Consider the following 20000-nt stretch of genomic DNA (forward strand, 5'->3'; position numbering starts at 1 on the left):
CAGTTTTATTTGACTACACTCACCCCTGAAGATCCAAATTGCAGACGGCCACAAGGTTTTTCTGCTACGGATCGGTAATTGGGGTACAATGCTAATGTTTTTTAAACTATTATAAAAGTTAATGATTCTAATTAATCATTTATTAAATATGTATATATATATATATATATATATATTTATATATATATATATGTCATTTAAAACAGTTCGATTCAGTTTCATGCAACTTAAAGTTTCGCAGGCCCTTAACAGGAACCCAGGCTCTTTCAGACTTTGGTTTACTGCCTCCTGTTAGGGGCTCGCAAAAATTTAAGTCGCATGAAACCAAATCAAACAATTTTAAATAATTCATATAACCCCTTCTAAATGTGCTGAGTACACTTTCCTTTCGTTTGTCCACAAACTCCCCCCCTTCCCCCTCTCTCTATGTATATACATATATATATTTATACATATATATATATATATATATATATATATATATATATATATATATATATATATATATAGAGAGAGAGAGAGAGAGAGAGAGAGAGAGAGAGTGAAGGCGCGTGGCTTAGTGGTTAGGGCATCCGGCTCACGATCGTAAAGTCATGAGTTCAATTCCTGGTGATGCGTTGTGTCTTTGAGCAGGACACTATTTGATGCTGCTCCAGTTCACTCAGCTGTATTTAAAAGGGCCAGCCTTGTCACACTCTGTGTCACGCTGAATCTCCCTGAGATCTACGTTAAGGAGAGCTCAGCTACTCAGCACGTTAATTTCACTAGCAGGCTGTACCGTTAATCGGATCAACTGGAACACACGTCGTCGTAATCGACGGAGTGCATCTATCTATCTATCTATCTATCTATCTATCTATCTATCTATCTATCTATTTGTCTGTCTGTCTGTCTGTGGAGGCGCATAGCTTAGTGGTTAGGGTGTTAAACTAATGATCGTAAGATTGTGATTTCGGTTCCTAGATCGGACGATGTGTTGTGTTCTTGAGCAAAACACTTCATTTCATGTTGCTCCATTCCATGTCACTCAGCTGGTGAAAATGAGTAATCCTTCGATTGACCAGGGAGAAATATATATATATATATATATATAATTTATATATATATAATTTATATATATATAATTTATATATATATATATATATATATATATATATATATATATATATATATATATATATATATATATATATATATATATATATATATATATATATATATATAAAACTTAGAACTCAAAACGTAATGAGTTGAAAGAAATGCTGCTAAGCACTTAGTCCGACGCTATAACGAGTCTACCAGCTTCTCTCCTTATATAGGTACTTATTTCATCGATTGCCCTTGAACTCTGCTGTACATGTGCACTAAGTTTTAAGGTTCTAGCTCACTTCTGCTGTTTACAGCAGTGCTTGGAAGGAAGGTGTGTAGCGTGTGATCGTCGCATCGACCACGTCAGAGAAACTTGAAACTTGGTGAAACTTGGAATCCTAGTCACGACAAATTTTAAAATAAAACTTCACTCAAATTGTATTGATAGTATTTAGTTGGCCCAGCAGTAAATGTTCCATTGTTATTCTTAAACTTTGTTTTAGAATAACACGCCCCTGCAATTAGCATTTTAATAGCAATACACATATTGCAAATTAAAAGAAAATTCTGTTATGGAACGACGGCCTGAAATGCTAATATTTTCATTCAAGAAAATATTAGCGTTTCAAGGTAATCTGACAAAGAGCTTTAACAAAATTTGTTTTTTATAACTCTGCATGAAAATATTTTCAGTTGTTTCTTCTGCCTGTCTCTTCTTCATTAAAAAGTTACTCATCAATACAAATAAAGAAAGACTATTGTTGCTTGTTTTGCTATTGTTTTCGTAAAGATGAGCAGAGAACCTGCATCAGATTTTGCCAAAACTTGGCGATACCTGCCCAGAGGCCTACGCAAAGTTTTCAAAAAGTTTTCATCGTTCTCGACACAATCAAGATCTTGTGCAGTTGAAACTCGAGTGTCTTTTTGGTCAGTTGAAAGCAGTTTTGGCACAAACTTGGCAGACACGCGTCTCATACACAAATCTTCAGTGATAATGGACTGAACTGTAACTAATCTGCACATCCTTTGATAACTAATGATCACACGCTATACACCTTCCTTCTAAGCACTGCTGTAAACAATGGAAATGAGCTAGAACGTTACAACTTAGAGCGCATGTACAGCAGAATTTAAAGTCAATCTTTGCCAAGCAGCTTTACTCTGCGTGCTTCAGTTTCGTTACTATTGCAACAATCCGGATACTTATTGTATATATGTATGTATGTATGTATGTATGTACCCCCCCATATATATATATATATATATATATATATATATACAAGGCGCAGGAGTGGCTGTGTGGTAAGTAGCTTGCTTACCAACCACATGGTTCCGGGTTCAGTCCCACTGCGTGGCACCTTGGGCAGGTGTCTTCTACTATAGCCTCCGGCCGACCAAAGCCTTGTGAGTGGATTTGGTAGACGGAAACAGAAAGAAGCCCGTCGTATATATGTATATATATGTATGTATGTGTGTTTGTGTGTCTGTGTTTGTCCCCCTACCATCGCTTGACAACCGATGCTGGTGTGTTTACGTTCCCGTAACTTAGCAGTTCGGCAAAAAGAGACCGATAGAATAAGTACTAGGCTTACAAAGAATAAGTCCTGGGGTCGATTTGCTCGACTAAAGGCTGTACTCCAGCATGGCCGCAGTCAAATGACTGAAACAAGTAAAAGAGTAAGAGTATATATATATATATATATATATATATATATATGGTTAGGGTGTTGCACTCACGATCGTGAAATCGTGATTTCAATTCCTGGACCGGGCGGAGCGTTGTATTCTTGAGCGAAAAACTTCATCTTTGCTCTGTGGTCACTTCAACATATGTCGTGTGGCACACTGTGAACCTGTTCAGGAAACGGTGATTTCATGGAGGAAGTGAGCTATTGTACAACACATGTATTTGATTACTACAAACAGATCATTTCTGCAGGTTGTTCAGCAAAAGAATGCAGAACCATCGGACCACGAGAGACTACCATCAACATCATATATGTGTGTATATAAGCTTCACGTTGTTTACTTACCCGTGGCCATTGCTTCCGAAAAATGATATTCCCAATTGTATCGTCAATCCTATTTCTTTCAAGGTATTCCACACCGTGGAACGAAGCCATCGCCAATGACACACAAAACGCTGAAAATATAGAAATAGGGCCATAATAATTGAGAGAGAGAGAGAGAGAGAGAGAGAGAGAGAGAGAGAGAGAGAGAGGGGAAGAGAGAGAGAGAGAAAGAGAAGCAATAAGAAAGAAGCAGACTGTAAGTGACACAAGGGGAAGATAGGTAAAAGAGACAAATTAGAAAGTAAGAGAAATGGAGAGAGATAGAACAGGCATATATATATATATATATATATATATATATATATATATATATATATATATAACACATACACACACGCGCACGTACAAAATACACACACACACGCACACGTACCCAACACCTACAACCCCACACAAACACACACACGCACACACACATACTCAAAAACTGTCTGCTGACCTTCCACTGACCATTGTCCATAAGCACCCCCTAACTATTCCTGCTACTAATTCTTTCCACTACGTCACACACACACACACACAAACACACACATACACACTAACAGATAAACCACCAAACCACGCACACACACACACACACACACACACATACATACGCACACACACGTTCTGTTATTACACACACACACGTTCTGTTATTACACACACACACGTTCTGTTATTACACACACACACTTGCAGACCCTCGCGCACGCACACATATTCACCTCCCTTTTTCACTCTCCTGTCTTAGAAAGAACTTTTCCTCCACCACCCCCTCTTCCGGTCCTTCCACAATGTAACCTCGTGGGCATCGGTGCCGATTTTTTCTTCCTCCGTTTTTCCATTCTTTGAACTTTCCGTCTTTCCGACGAAGGTCTCCGCCCGAAACATCATACTCTCTCTCTTTCCTTTCCCGAGCGTCTAATAACACTATCCGTATCACGTCCTCACTGTTGTTTTTTTGTTATTATTTTTTGTCTTTTTTTGAACTTATATATATATATATAAATATATATATATATATAAATATATATATATATATATATATATATATATATATATATATATATATATATATATATATATATATATATATATATATATATATATATATATATATATATATATATGTACCGTAAATCTTCGAGTATAGTTCGCCCTTGAGTATAATACGCAGAGGATTTTTAGGGTGCGGTACCTCTGAAAAACCTAAACCTTGTGTATAATACGCACCCCTTCTCTAACTTGAGTCAAGGAGGTCTATATAACGTCATTGGTTTGAAAACATATATCCGGTAACGTCCTTTATTATTATTCTATATATAACATAAAGAAATAACAGTAATAACGTCAGTGAAAAATAAATATTAAGTAAATTGCCTTTACATATTTATCACTATCAGTTACAAAAGCAAAAGCAAAAACATTTATTCAAATCCTTCAAATTCAACGTCACTTTCAGCATCAAATAACCGTTCCATTTGTTCCTCCGTAAATATGTCAGCACCATTGTAGTGCAAATCTCCATCATCGTCAGATTCATAGTCAACATCAGAAGATTCACTTTCATTTATCTCATCTTTCCATACAACGTCATCTTGAGTACCATCCAGTGCAGACGATATACAACACTTTTATTTTGATAAATGTTGCTTACTGCAAGTTATGGATGATTCTTTTATGACTTCATTGCTTTCAGGCTTAGCTTAAGGTATTTTCGCGCCCGACATCACAAAATGCGTCTGAATAAACATTGCCGGACACAAATAGAGACTCGGACATTGCTTTCATTTTTAACCTCGTATATAGTACGCACTAGGGATTTTGACCTTTAAATTTTGGGAAAAAAATGCGGATTATACTCGAGGATTTACGGTATATATAATATATATATATATATATATATATATATATATATATATATATATATATATATATCGTAAATCCTCGAGTATAATCTGAATATATATATATATATATATATATATATGTATGTATGTGTGTGTGTGTGTGTGTGTGTGTGTGTGTGTGTGTGTGTGTGTGTGTGATGTGTTGTAAATTTAGGGAAAGAAATCCCATAAAACTCAGCAATTTTGATAAAAATGGAGAAGAGAAGTTGTTAATATATATAAGACAATTTTAATTCATGCAGACGATCTTTTCGTACAGAGCTATAAAAATAATGCAAATTCATGATTGAATTGAATTAAATTAATTAAATAAGTTCAATCAGGTACTGGACAAGGGTTCTGGATTATTTTTTCGGTTTTTTAAAATTAATTTTTGAGAGCGGTCGGGTTCATTTTTAGTATTCTCGTTTGTGAGAGCAGTCGAGTTTATTTCAGACATTCTCATTTTAAAAGTCATCTCTGGCTTAATCATTGAGAGGACGTTGGTGTTGCTTTGGCGGAGGTTTGCGCTCTCTGAGTGCTCTTGTATTTATATTGTGCTATGTTTGTATTGTTATATTGTATTATATTGTGCTATGTTTGTATTGTTATATTGTATTATATTGTATTGTACAATATTTATATTGTATTACCAGCGGTTGGATCACATTAAGTTATCGGTGCTTGAGATTAACCATATTGCTTTCAATTGATGTGTGTGTGTGTGTGTATTTTTGTGTAGGGGGAATAGTAGCTATTAAATTCTGGCTTTATGCAAAGATGTTATTGTTTAATTCAAGGTTGGCTGTAATTCAAACAAAGATCAAAGTCATTCCGGCGATGATAAAAACAGTCGAACAGTTGTACACCAGAATAAACCTTTCCCTGGGACTCACTTGGAATTTCATGCTTTTGCGTTCATAGTCACAGGGATTTCCTTTAATATTTCGGCTTTCCAGCAGTCGATAAAATAAGCACTGTCGATAACATCGGAGGATTTATTCAATCAAACATATTCTGCCTGCTTGTAAGAAGTCAACAGTTAAAGAAGACGGCACAGTAAATGGATTTGTCGTCCAAAAGTATAATGGTAAAAAATTTTGAGACCACTCCTTTTAAGAATTCAGTGAATGTCATCACCTCAAAGGATTTTATGTGTTACCTAATTGATATGCTTACCTTCCTTAATCGTTATAGCAGATACCAGATTTGAATATAATCCTTGAGATTAGTAATGTGTATACATACCTGTAGTGTAGGTAAACACCGTTGATAAAAGAGCCCATTTCGAAGCTCTTGAACAACAGACAGCTATTCCAGATATAAACGCAGCAAGATAAGTGATGAGTCCAATAGTCAAGAATGCCAAGTGAGTCCTCATAAGATCTGAAAAAAAAATTAAAAAAAAACAAACAAAATCATGAAATGTCAGTAGAAATATTATACATCGTCCTAATAATGATTTCAAGCACAAGGCCAGCAAGTTCGGGGTTGAGGGTAAGACAACCAGTACTTATTTTATCAACCCACGAAAGGATGAAAGGCAAAGTCGACCTCGGCGGAATTTGAATTCCGAACATAAAGTCGGACGACATACTGCAAAGCATTTTGCCCTGCGTGTCAACGATTCTGGTGGTAAGTTGCCTTAATTATACATGCAACATTGATTTTAAATTTTGGCACAAAGCCAGCTATTTCAGGAGAGGGGTTAAGTCGATTACATCGATCCCATTGTTCAACTGGCGAAACATGTCGCCCCCTCAAAATAAGGATAGACGAACATCGCAAAGCTGTGACACGAGGAGATATTGATAAATCGGGTACAACTGATCATGTATGGAAAAATGGGGACCACCTCCCCCCCCTTTGGGATGAAGTTAAACTAACAGACAGAGAACACCACTGGAAAATACAAAAACTAAAAGAAGCAGCACATGTGTTAGGACACAATAACCTCCTAAGCAGACCGAGTGCAGATATGAGCAGCATATAGGAACTGGTATTAAGGAAGGATAGGAATATATTAGATTTATAAGCCCTAAAATTCACTCCTTAATTGCCCACGGTAATTGCGTAGTGGTTAAGAGCGCGAGCTTCTAACCCCAAGATTCCGAGTTCGATTCCAAGCAATGACCCGAACAATAATCTAAATCTCTAACAATTAAAGAAAAGGAAACGAAAAAAAAAAAAAAAACCTAACAAAAATCCCTCTGGTATAATTGGAATACAAATAGATTATAAGTAATTAGTAAATATATACAGTATTATTAACTCAGCGAACTGGCAGAATCGTTAGCACGCTGGACGAAATGTTTAGCGGTTTTTCGCCCGTAGTTATGTTCTGAGTTTAAATTCCGCCGAGGTTGACTTTGCCTTTCATCCTTTCGGAGACGATAAATTAAGTACCAGTTGTGTACTGGGGGCGATCTAGTCAACTGGCCCCATCCCTCCAAATTTCAGGCGTTTTGCCTTTAGTAGAAATGTTTATAGTTATTATTCCAAGGGGAATGGTGGTAAGTCGATTAAAATATAGTACCAGTGCTCAACTGGCACTATATTTTACCGAAGAAATGAAGAGCTAAGGGATCTTTTCCTTTTGGCCGGCACATAGAAAAAATAATTCTTTGTAACTAAACACTTTCAAATTTCGTATACTGGTAGAATGTGTCATTTAAAACATCATTTACTCTTGGCGCTTTTAAGAAAATTCATTATTTTCGAAGTTATTTCGTGTTAAAGTTGTCGTATTTCGGTAATTTCAACCAATCAATGACGTCTATTGAGGGGAAAACAATTACGGCTGTGGTTTGTCAACAAGACGTTCTGACGGTGTAATGGGATCTTTTACCTTGAATAAAATTAGTGCCGTTGTTTGTCAACAACAAATATCAGTGGTACTGTTATTTATGACATCGTTCGTGCGTTTGTACTGGTTTTAGCTTTAGGGTTGTAGGGTTGCCGGCCAAAAGAAAAAGATCCGAGCTAAGTAGACCACTTATTTTATCGATCCCGAAAGGATAAAAGGAAAAGTTAACTTCAGAAGAATTCGAACTTAAAACGTTAAGACTTGTAAAATGCCGCTAAGCATTTTGTCCGCTGTACTAACTATTCTACCAGCTCGCCGCTTTTGTCAGTCTGTTAATTATATTAATAAATACTTAGACGGCGAGCTGACAGTAACACTGTTTGACGTTCATATTACAACCAAGTTGACAAAAAGGAAAAGAGAGCATGTTCTCTACTAGTTCAGAGTAGTCATCTACTTTATGAGTCTCTCCCCACCGCGAATATCTTACATCGAGAATGAACGATGACTACGGATCTGCCTCAGCATAGCTCATTGAATCTTGGGAACTTGGTTCGTTCGCGAGTTTCCTGATTTCTGGCCCTCGAATATACCTGCCTTCAGCTCTTGTACGCTCAGCACTAGAAATTTTCAGTTTATATTGTCAAAGTAGTCCACATCAATAAATGTACTATCCCAAAAACTAGAGCTAGAAACAAATGAAAGTCATGTTTTTCTTCGGTGGTATGAACATACCTAGCACTGGGTCAAAACTTCGAGGCACAAAAATTTTTTTAAAATTTGTTCCACAGTGTAATGAATGAATATATATATATATATATATGTATGTGTGTATATCATTATTCAGTTTATTTCAAGATTTTTTGCCAATAGAGAAAGAACCAGTTTCTAACCTAGATCCAAGGCTCCTTCATTGGAATTTCAACATCAACAGCAGGGTATTTTTGTTTGTTTGTATGTATGTTTGTATGTGCAGATTTGTGTGCTTTATGTATGTATTCTCATGCATTTGTTGCATATCCTCAGATGCTCATATATATTTAAATGATAAACTTCTGGAAAGTTTTATAGACTTTTAAAGTTCCAGTGATGGATTGGATCTGTAGTCTTTGAATCAGCTTTCTCCTTTCTGATTTTGAGAAGCCTAATTTCTGAAGATTGGTATTTAAGCAGTGTGTTACATATCCCAGGGCCCAATAATTACAGGTATATACATGAACTTGTAATCTGGATAGAGTAACTGCAGATTTCTCAATTGTTCAGCATAGGTGTTCTCTTTTTCACTGATCTTCAGCTTTATGTTAACATCCACTGGGCCGCTAATTTCCTCAACTGTGCACAATTTCTCTTCTCAATCCCAAATCATTATATCAGGTCTGTTGTGCTTAAATTTTCTGGTACATTCCACCAGTATCCCTTTTCATTATGAGTGGCTATGGCTTCTACCATATTATGAGTTTTTATTTCTTTGTCCTCGGGATTATCCTTCCGACGGATTTCATTATAGAGTGTCCTAGCTACAATATCATGTCTCATCGGTAGATAATAACGTGATGACATTCGCGGACAACTGCTTATGATGTGAGTGATATCTTCAGTGTGAACTCCACAAAGTCTGCATCGGTTGTCACATTTTACGGCTTTTCCTGCATCTCTATCTCTTTTGGGCATCAGGCACTTGGTTGATATTTCCTGTTCCTGAATTTCAAACGCATACCCTTCGAAGTGGGAGGTAGTAATCCGGCTATTGGTCCATGATAAACTGCTTTGATGATCGATGTTACTATCATCACGGAGCTTTCTACAAACAACATATCCATAATCTTCTGCTCATATAGGCTCATTCTTTTATCTGATGATACGTTGCAGTAGAGTCGTGCAACTTCTTTGGGCATGTGTTCTAGGTTATCAGACAAAGAGTATTGCTGAAGGAGCTGCCTTCCAAGTCTTATGATGTTATCAGCCTCATGTATGCAAGCTTGGTCAAGGGATGCACTTCGACACTTGGCGGTTAAACGATGTTGGCGAAGTGATATGATGCGACATTCAAAGGCATTTTGGATCGATGTTAAGCCTCTGCCCCCTTGTTTTCGATTTAGATAGAGGCGGTCTACGTCACTGTTTATGTGGAAATTATGTGTGCTCGTTGGTATTTTTCGGGTTTTCACATCAATGGCTCAGATCTCATCAAGCGTCCAATCAAGCAGTCCATATGTATGTATGTATGTATGTATGTATGTATGTATGTATGTATGTATGTATGTATGTATGTATGTGTCCACCTGCCTGCCTGCCTATCTATCTGCCTGTCTCTTTGTCTGCCTGCCCGCTTGCCTGTCTGTCTGTCTGTCTGTCTGTCTGTCTGTCTGTCTGTCTGTCTGTCTGTCTAACTAAACAATACATATTGGCAGAAAACCGTCCGGAGGGCAGTGTTTCTGCAAGTTATTTTGAAATTAATTTACTCACGAATTCTTTGATTGTATTCTAAACTGTAACGTTCCTGTTGTAATTCTGGTACGTTGAAGCTTATCTCAAGGCAATGCTCGTCTATTAATCCTTCAATGTCATTGAAAACTGAAAAAAACACCAAAAGAAAAACGGTTACAATGAAATCAGGATCTTTACTCTTTGAACGGCACATCGAGAAATTAATTTTTTGTAACTAAGCACTTTCAAACTTCGGACACTGGTAGAATATGTCATATAAAGCATCTTTTACTCTTAGTAATGTTGAGAAAAGTTTATATTTTCAAAGTTATTTCGTGTTAAAATTGTCGTATTTCGGTAATTTCAACCAATCAATGACATGTATTCAGCTGAATAAAATTACTGCTGTTGTTTGTCAACAACAACTTGCAAACTACAAAGAACAAACAAAAAATAACCCCAAAAACAAAACAACTTCAAAGAAACGAACAAGTAGATTTCAGTTGGATTTGAACTCAGCAGAACAAATGTCTAAGTCTTATGCAAGCGTACGTTGTCTACAACGATAACGTTTCGGTCATTTACCCGATTAAAGAAAAAAAAAAAAAAAGAAAGAAATCACTGCCTTATCGAATCTGTTTTAATGATATTAAATTGTGAAGAAAGGGAAGAACAGGAACGCTGACATGACGGTCAGGCTAAATTGTGTCTTTTTCCTCTACTTGCTGGGGCTGCCTGCTGGAGCCTAGCAGCAGGTATTCAATGGGAAATTTGACAAGATAGTCCGCTGACACTCGTTGATGCTGCATCGAAGAGGCCAGGGAATAGAAGAAAGAAGACATGCACCCAACACCAGAGCTGAAGACACCTCCGAAAGGAGTGGTAGGGCCAGCCACGTCAAAACGGTAGAGGAGTAGGGGCCGAAACCGGATGTGGTTCCTCCTGATGATGTCTTGAGCTAACTGAATCCTATAAAGGAGCTGTTGTGGTAGCAGACCACGAAACATGGTTGAAATTCCTTCCCCCCTTTTCTTTCTTTTTTCTTTTTCTCTCTTTTGTATATTTCTAGTTGTTTCTGTGTTACCTTTTGTTTTTTCTTCCTGCGCGCTCTATCTTTCACTCTATCACCACTTTCCGTCTTTATCTCCCCCACTCTCTCTCTTTTCAATCATAGTTATTTTTCTATCTTTCTCCGTTGTTCATTAATTAATATACCTTTCACATCTCACACTCCCCATCTCTCTCTCTCTCTCTCTCTCTCTCTCTCTCTCACACACACACACACATATAATTATCCTTTCTACTGAAGGCACAAGGCCTGAAATTTGTGGGGAGGGGACTAGTCGATTACATCGACCCCCAGTGTTTCACTGGTACTTAATTTATCGACTCCGAAAGGATGAAAGGCAAAGTCGACCTCGGCGGAATTTGAACTCAGGACGTAGCGGCAGATGAAATGCCGCTAAGCATTTCGCCCGGCGTGCTAACGATTTTGTCAGCTAGCCGCCTCACACACACGCACACATAATGCCCACATAATACATACATACAGCTCACATATTCACTCTTCCCTTTCTTCTGCATATTTCTGTCTCTCATTTTCAACTTCTTTCCTTCCCTCCTCCCAACATATCTTCCTCCCTCCCTCCGTCCCCCCTTCAATCATTCATACATAGATACGTAATATCGGTTTCAAATTTCTGTGGGATAGACTAAGTCGATTAAGTTGATTACATCAACTGGTACTCAGGACGTGAAGACGGGCGAAATACCGCTTAGTATCTTGCTCGGCGTACTAACAACGACTCTGCTAGCCCACCGCCTTACAGACGCACATTATACCAACAAAATTCCTGCATTAATCTATAAAGGCAGCCAACTGGCCGAATTGTTAGCAGGCCGGGCTTAGTGGTATTTCGTCTGTCTTTACCTTCTGAGTTCAAATTCCGCAGAGGTCGACTTTGCCTTTCATCCTTTCGGGGTCGATGAATTAAGTACCAATTGCATACTGGGATCAATGTAATCGACTGGCTCCCTCCCCCCAAATTTCGGGCTTTGTGTCTAGAGAAGGAAAAAAATTCCTGCATTAATCTACTATTGATATTCTCGCAATGAAATTCCACCCAATATCTACATGTTTGTCATGTTTTTTTTTCTTCTAGGAGTTGACATAATTTCCTTTCACCCTGGGAAAAAAATCAAACTAGAATAGAATCATAAGAAAAAAAAAGCAAAAACAACAAAGATAATTTACAACACCACACCTATTGTGTAATTGAATTCTTGTTTGGACCATCCTTGCTGAAAAATTTCCTAATAATCTTCAGGTATAAACATTAAGAGAACTTTTTACACATTAACACCCACGGACTGTTTTATTTTGTTTTCCAAATATAATTGAGAGCAGTTCATTATATTCAAAAGTTAAAAACTAACAAATGAGGAAGTGATTAATGAGTTGACAGATGTTAAGAAATGTTGGAGTCTCATGCACGATTAACAGATTATTTTCACAATTACTGGTCAAAAATTCACTGTACGAGAGTTTAAAAAGTAAAAAAGAAAACAAAAAAAAAAAAATAAATAAAACAAGCAAGGACGGTAACTACGATAAGTTCAGTCAATTGAAAGTTTTTTGGAAAAATTATTTTGCAGTCTGGAATGGATTTGGTCTTTAAATTCAATAGGCGAATGCAACGAACATGTTTTGGTATTATTAAACATCCTCAACAAAACATATTCTGCTTAGTTGGCAAGAGTTGGAACTGATCATCGATATAATTGATTACTCCATCTGCATGTGTGCCAAAATTAGAAAGAATTATTATTATTAAAGCAGTTAGTTGGTAGAATCGTTAGCGTGTCGAACACAGTTCTAAGCGGCATTTCTTTTGGCTTTTCACATTTCTTAGTTCAAATTCCATTGAAGTCGGCTTTGCCTTTCATCCATTTGAGGTCCATAAAATAAGTACAAGTTGAATAAAATTGACTAGTCCCTTCCTCCAAAATTTCTGGTATTGGACCAAAATTAGAAATGGTTATTATAAAGGGTGGTAAGCTTGGAAAAAAATATCAAGCGGTATTTCTTCCGACTCATTACGTTTTCAGTTCGAATTCTGCCGGGGTAAACTTTGCCTTTCATTCCTCTGAGATCGACAAAACAAACTGGATTCGATCTTATCGTCTTACTGCTTTCCCTTAAAATTGCTGACCTTGTACCTAAAAATTGGAAACCATTATAAAGGGGTGGCGTGCTAGCAGAATCGTTAAAGCATCGGAGGAAATGCTTTGTGGTATTTGTTCTGGGTCATGACGTTCTGAAATCGAATCCTACCGAGGTCAACTTTACCTTGCCTACTTCGGGATAGAAAAAATAAAGTACTAGTCTAGTACTAGATTTGATGTAATCAACGAACTCTCACCTCCTCAAAATTGCTGGCTTTGTGCCTAAATCGGAAGCCATTATTAAAACTACAAATAAGGCGGCGAGATGGCAGATGCGTCAGCGCACCGGGCAAATACTTAGCGGAATTTCATTCGTCTTTACGTTCTGAGTTCAAATTCTGCCAATGTCGAATTTGCCTTTCGTCATTTTAGGATCGATAAAATAAGTACTAGTTGCGCACTGGGGTGATGTAATCGAATTTCTCCCTCTCCCGAAATTTCTGTCCTTGTGCCAAAATTCGAAACCTTTATTAAAACTATAATTCATATAAGAAATAGTTTAAAAAGGAACCTACTGTTGAATTTTTAATTACTATGCCTGCGAAGTAAGAGAAGCACTCCGTCGCTTACGACGTCGAGGGTTCCAGTTGATCCGATCAACGGAACAGCCTGCTCGTGAAATTAACGTGCAAGTGGCTGAGCACTTCACAGACTTGTGTACCCTTAACGTAGTTCTCGGGGAGATTCAGCGTGACACAGTGTGACAAGGCTGACCCTTTGAATTACAGGCACAACAAAAACAGGAAGTAAGAGTGAGAGAAAGAGTACAGCAGGGTTCGCCACCATCCCCTGCCGGAGCCTCGTGGAACTTTTTAGGTGTTTTAGCTCAATAAGCACTCACAATGCCCAGTCTGGGAATCGAAACCGCGATCCTATGATTGCGAGTCCCCTGCCCTAACTACTGGGCCATTGCGCCTCCACGCCTGCGAAGCAAACGAACAAGAAAAGATGTTTTTTCCTCCTTGCTAAAATAAAACAGATAGATCGATGTATTGTAAGAAATAAAAATAGAGTCGAAAATCTGAACAGAATGGGACACAATGAACAAAAAGGAAAAGATCTGGAAAATAAAGTATGACTTTCTGCGAAATATCGAAACAAGTCGTTTATACACGTCACCACAAACATTCCTCTTTTTGTCCTTTTCTTTCTTTTCTATCATATTAATCTTATGGCATGAGAACCGTAAGGAAGTATTTCAGCTGTAATCCAAGGATTGTACAATATGATCAGATCATCACCGAGATCGACTTCATTTTTCTACGTTAAAAACCGTATTTTTATCACACGTTCGCGAATTGACCTCTATAACTTGCCTGGTACATATTTCTGTCTCCCACAATACAATGGTTCATCCTTTTTACCCCCGCCTTAACGAAGGCAGAGGTATTGTTTCAGTCGTGTTTGTTTGTTTGTCCGTGGACAAGATATCTCAAGAACTGTTGGATAGATTCGGATGAAACTTTCAGGGATGTTTGGCCAAGTGACTGGTACGAACTGATTAGATTTTGGGATCTATCCTGTACCGAACAAGGATTCTGGATTATTTGATATATTTACTTTACTTTACATGATGTATTACGATCCCCGATTATCTTCCCTGAAAGCACGCTCATGGTTTCTGCGTAAATTATGGCGGCGCTGCTGTTTCCAAAGATTTACTTTCGTTTCTTTATTTTTAATTCTATCGAATCGACTTCGCCTTTCATCTCTTTCAGGGTCTATAAAATAAGTGTTACTTAAGCACTAGGGTCTATATAATCGACTACCCACTCCCATAAAATTTCAGGCCTTGTGACTCTATAAGAAAGAATCTTAATGAGGAAGTGGGGTGTAAATATCTTTTTGGTTCATTAACTTCGTATTAAAAATAATTAAAAATTCAACAGTAATTAATCTATTTTTTAAAATATAATTTGTACTTTTTTACTTGTTTCAGTCATTTGACTGCGGCCATGCTGGAGCACCGGCTTTAGTCGAGCCAATCGACCCCAGGACTTATTCTTTGTAAGCCTAGTACTTATTCTATCGGTCTCTTTTGCCGAACCGCCCAGTTACGGGGACGTAAACACACCACCATCGGTTGTCAAGCGATGTTGGTGGTGGTGGTGGGGGGAACAAATACAGACACACAAACATATACACATACATATATATATATACATATATACGACAGGCTTCTTTCAGTTTCCGTCTACCAAATCCACTCATAAGGCTTTGGTCGGCCCGAGGCTATAGTAGAAGACACTTGCCCAAGGTGCCACGCAGTGGGAATGAACCCGGAACCATGTGGTTGGTAAGCAAGCTACTTACCACACAGCCACTCCTGCGCCTGTATTTCATTATGCTTTTTTTTTCCCAATCTCCAATCCTCAATGAGAATTACTGGTTTGGGTGATAAATTAGAACGTCGGACGAACTGCATGAGATATTTTTCCGAATCTCCGTGCTGTGAGTTCAAATGCTGCCGAGGCCAACTTTATCTTGAGTCCTCTTGGGCCCCACTCCCAAAAGCACCAGTCTCGTGAGTGTGTGTGTGTGGGGATTTGCAGAACTGCAAGAACGTCGGACCGGAGACCCTGTGGCATTTGTTCTAGCTCTTTGTGTTTTGAGTTCAAATTCTGCTGTGGCCTACTTGGGTGGCAAACTTAATCCGTCACCCGTTTTAATACCACCACCAGGCGCCTAGAGTACATTTAGCCGGGTCCACTCTGTAGCAAGCATTCGGGCAACATTTCCGGTTTGGAGATTCTTCTCTCGCTCCCCATCCCACTAATCTTAGCAGTCACGTGAAAGATCATGGACACTATTTTATCTTGGTTCTATATTTAAGAGATGAGGAATTATGTACATTATTTACATTATTTACAATTGACGGATATTTGTCATCTTGTTTGTTGTTGACACAACGTTTCGGCTGATATACCCTCCAGCCTTCATCAGGTGTCTTGGGGGAAATTTCGAACCTGGGTTCTCATTCCTAATGTACTTTTCGATGTTGTTGTTGTTATTATTATTATTATTATTATTATTATTATTATTATTATTATTATTATTATTATTATTATTATTCAGGTCACTGCCTGGAATCGAACTCGGAGAATCTTGGGGTTAGTAGCCCGCGCTCTTAACCACTATGCCATATGTCCGTGGGCTATTTTTCTTGTTTTCCCTCCTCATTTCAAAAGTGGGGGGTGGGTGGGTGAAGAAGCGTGAGATACAATTCCTTGCGGTTTCGATTTTTTACCCTCTGAGTTCAAGTATTGCCGAGGTCAACAGTGCCTTTCATCCTTCCGCGATAAATAAAGTACCAGTCAAATACTAGCTTCGATTCTCTTTCAGTTCTTTCAGTCTGTCTGTTCGTCTCGGAATCCCCTGTATTGCACTATGAGAAGAATTGAGGGAGATCAATTACGGTGTTCCTTACTCCCAGCAACTTTTTCTTTATTTATATATGTCTGTATGTATATACACACACACACACACTCTTTCTTCCTTCCTTTCTTTCTTCCTTTCTTTCTTCCTTTCTTTCTTCCTTTCTTTCTTCCTTTCTTTCTTTCTTTCTTTCTTTCTTTCTTTCACACACACATGTATATATATAAACAAAGCACAGAACAAATTGATATGCAGACGTAACGGCATAAAGACGGACCGATATACATTACAGCCCAAAAGAGGAATAAAGGAAAAAAAATGAAATAAAAAGAATCCATTGTTTGAGATACGGAGGAAGATGACTGAATGGTTTCTTCTAAAATATGTTGTGCGTGGAAAAATATTTTCTTTGAAAAATACTTATGTCATTAACATTGTTCAATGTCCGAGGTAAAAAAGAATATGTATAAAAGACAATGGCCGCCATGCCGTTTGCAGCGGAAAGACAGGTTGCCTGTAAAGAGGGGGGTAGGAGAGGAAGGTGTGAAGATATAAAGTTACATGAAACGTGTTGTTAGCTGGCTTGTAAAATAGCAACATTTGAATAATAGAATTGTTGTTTTTAGTCACTACCACCATCACCACCACCGCCACCCTCTCGATCAACCACCAACCACTGCAACCGCTGACACTGCCACCGACACGACCGCCACTGCCTACGCCACCGCCACTAACTCCACCGCTGCCACAACCACCAACACTACTACTGCCGCGCTATTGTTGTTACCTTTACCACGTCAACACAAACTACACGAGCTAGAAATGACACGTTTACATGCCCACTTGAACAACTGGAAATAGTAACCAAATATTCCTCAAATCATATTTTTCTTGAAAAATAAATTTTTAAAAAAGTAACATTAGGAGACATTATAAAGTATAGCTCTAGATACACTATAACTGACAAAAAAAAAAAAACACGTTTTGAACAGAACTGGAATGCTTGAGTCCAAAATACGTTTGCTCGATCAGTACTGATCTAAGATTAAACAGAAGCGACCAGAACTACAACAACGACAATAATACCAACAAAAACATTGGCAATATTTGAGGAACTGTTGTTGTTGTTGGCACTCCGTCGCTTACGACGTCGAGGGTTCCAGTTGATCCGATCAACGGAACAGGCTGCTCGTGAGATTAACGTGCAAGTGGCTGAGCAATCCACAGACACGTGTACCCTTAACGTAGTTCTCGGGGATATTCAGCGTGACACAGTGTGACAAGGCTGGCCCTTTGAAATACAGGTACAAGAGAAACAGGAAGTAAGAGTGAGAGAAAGTTGTGGTGGAAGAGTACAGCAGGGTTCGCCACCATCCCCTGCCGGAGCCTCGTGGAGCTTTAGGTGTTTTCGTTCAATAAACACTCACAACGCCCGGTCTGGGAATCGAAACCGCGAGTCCGCTGCCCTAACCACTGGGCCATTGCGCCTCCACTGAGGAAATGTATTGCTAACATAAACACTAAGTAATGGCAGCATAACGGATAACATGATATAGGGATAGGAGGTCTATGTGGTCCATCAACGTGCTAGAAATAGCTGCCAGATTTCCTTTACATTGCATCAAATCTTTTTATAGGTGGACACATTGGAAAATGCAATACAGTATGGGTAATATTTGAAAATAGGCAATATGATCAAGGAGGGAATGGTTTTGATCGTAGATCTGTTTGAACGGGACTGACCTGGCAATAAACAGTAACAGCTGCAAAAAAGAAAAAAAAACAGCTGCAGCGATGGCAGTAGTGACCCTAGACGCTGAGAACTACCAAAATTTCAACAACACCAAATTCTGTCTTCGAGTGAAAATATGTATTATGAAGAGAGGTGTGGTTGTTGCTTAACCCTAGATTAGCTATGTTCAAGCTGACATGGTCAAAGGCATTCAAGACAGGAACAGTTCGTCGTCTATTTCTAAGTAAATCCCTCACCCACGAATTAGAATCACATTATCGAACGTGGTATTTTTCCAAGCCCAAGTCTTCAACTTTCGCAAAATTTATTGGGGACGTGAATAATACTTTTCTCTCTGTACTCGCCCTCCTCCTCAAGCAGTACTTGATGAAATTGATAAGGGCTTGTCGTTAGAAGTATGGCTCTGTCTCTAGACCTTTCATCCGACTTCCTTTCCAATAGCAATCAGAATGAGGAAATATGTTCGCTCTTCTTTGCCAAAAGATAGCGGTAGTTCGATTTTCTTGAAGGATTCGGCAATCAACCTAGACAAAAATGTCATAAGTTTTCGGAGGATGGGTGCAGTGGGTATTTATTTTGTCAACTCTGGGACAATAAAAGTGAAGTTGACACCGAGTTGAAATTGAATTCGGAGCCACGTGACATAATGATATAATTGTTTCTAACTTAGGCATAATACTAACAATTTGAAGGGAAATCGATACCATCAACCCCAGTAATTTACTGATACATTGTTTTATCTCACCCGGAAGGATAAAAGGATAAGTTGACTTAACGGGATTTGAACTCGGAGCGTAAAGAGTTCTAAGAGATATTAGGGACATTTCTTCTGATGCTCTAACTCGCCGCCTTTAAAAAGTAACATAATCTAATTGTTTCTGATTAAGAGACAAGACTAGCAATTTTAAGGGGAGTGTTAAACGATACCAGTGAGCTCAGCACTTGACTGGTACTTTATTTTATCGACCCCGGAGGAACGAAAGGTAAAACAGACCTCGGCCAGATTTGGACCCCGAACATAAAGTGCTGTAAAGACACTGTAAATCATTTTGCCCGACGCTCTGACGATTCTACCAACTTGCTGCCTTCGTTAAGTGGCATTATATAATCCTTTCTGCCATAGGCACAAAGCCTGGAATTTTTGGGGAAGGGGCTTGCCGATAACATCGACCTCATTACTTGACTGGTACCTATCTAATCGACCCGGAAAAGATGAAAAAAATGAAAAGTAAACCTCGGTAGAATTTGAACTTAGAACGTAAAGAAATACCACTTAGGATTTTGCTCGGTGTACTAATGATTCTGCCAACTTAGTGCCTAATAAAGCGATGTTATATAATAATGTTAATAAAGATCCATTCTCCTGAGTGTACAGTCATTCG

The 20000-nt window shown here is 38.3% G+C and overlaps 1 protein-coding gene across 1 annotated transcript in view; it reads right to left on the bottom strand.

The window, feature by feature from the left end:
• The window catches only part of LOC106869762 (uncharacterized), a 59890-nt gene that overhangs the window by 679 nt on the left and 39211 nt on the right, over positions 1–20000 (bottom strand). The window contains exons 2-4 of the mRNA XM_089357843.1: positions 10305–10412; positions 6281–6418; positions 3123–3232 (exon numbers count right to left, since the gene is read on the bottom strand). Of these exons, the coding sequence (XP_089213969.1) occupies positions 3123–3232; positions 6281–6413 (243 nt within the window). The 5' untranslated portion in view covers positions 6414–6418; positions 10305–10412. The remainder of the gene's footprint in view (positions 1–3122; positions 3233–6280; positions 6419–10304; positions 10413–20000) is intronic.

This window comes from Octopus bimaculoides, chromosome 9, assembly GCF_046866305.1.
Source record: "Octopus bimaculoides isolate indiv1 chromosome 9, ASM4686630v1, whole genome shotgun sequence".
NCBI lineage: Eukaryota > Metazoa > Mollusca > Cephalopoda > Octopoda > Octopodidae > Octopus > Octopus bimaculoides.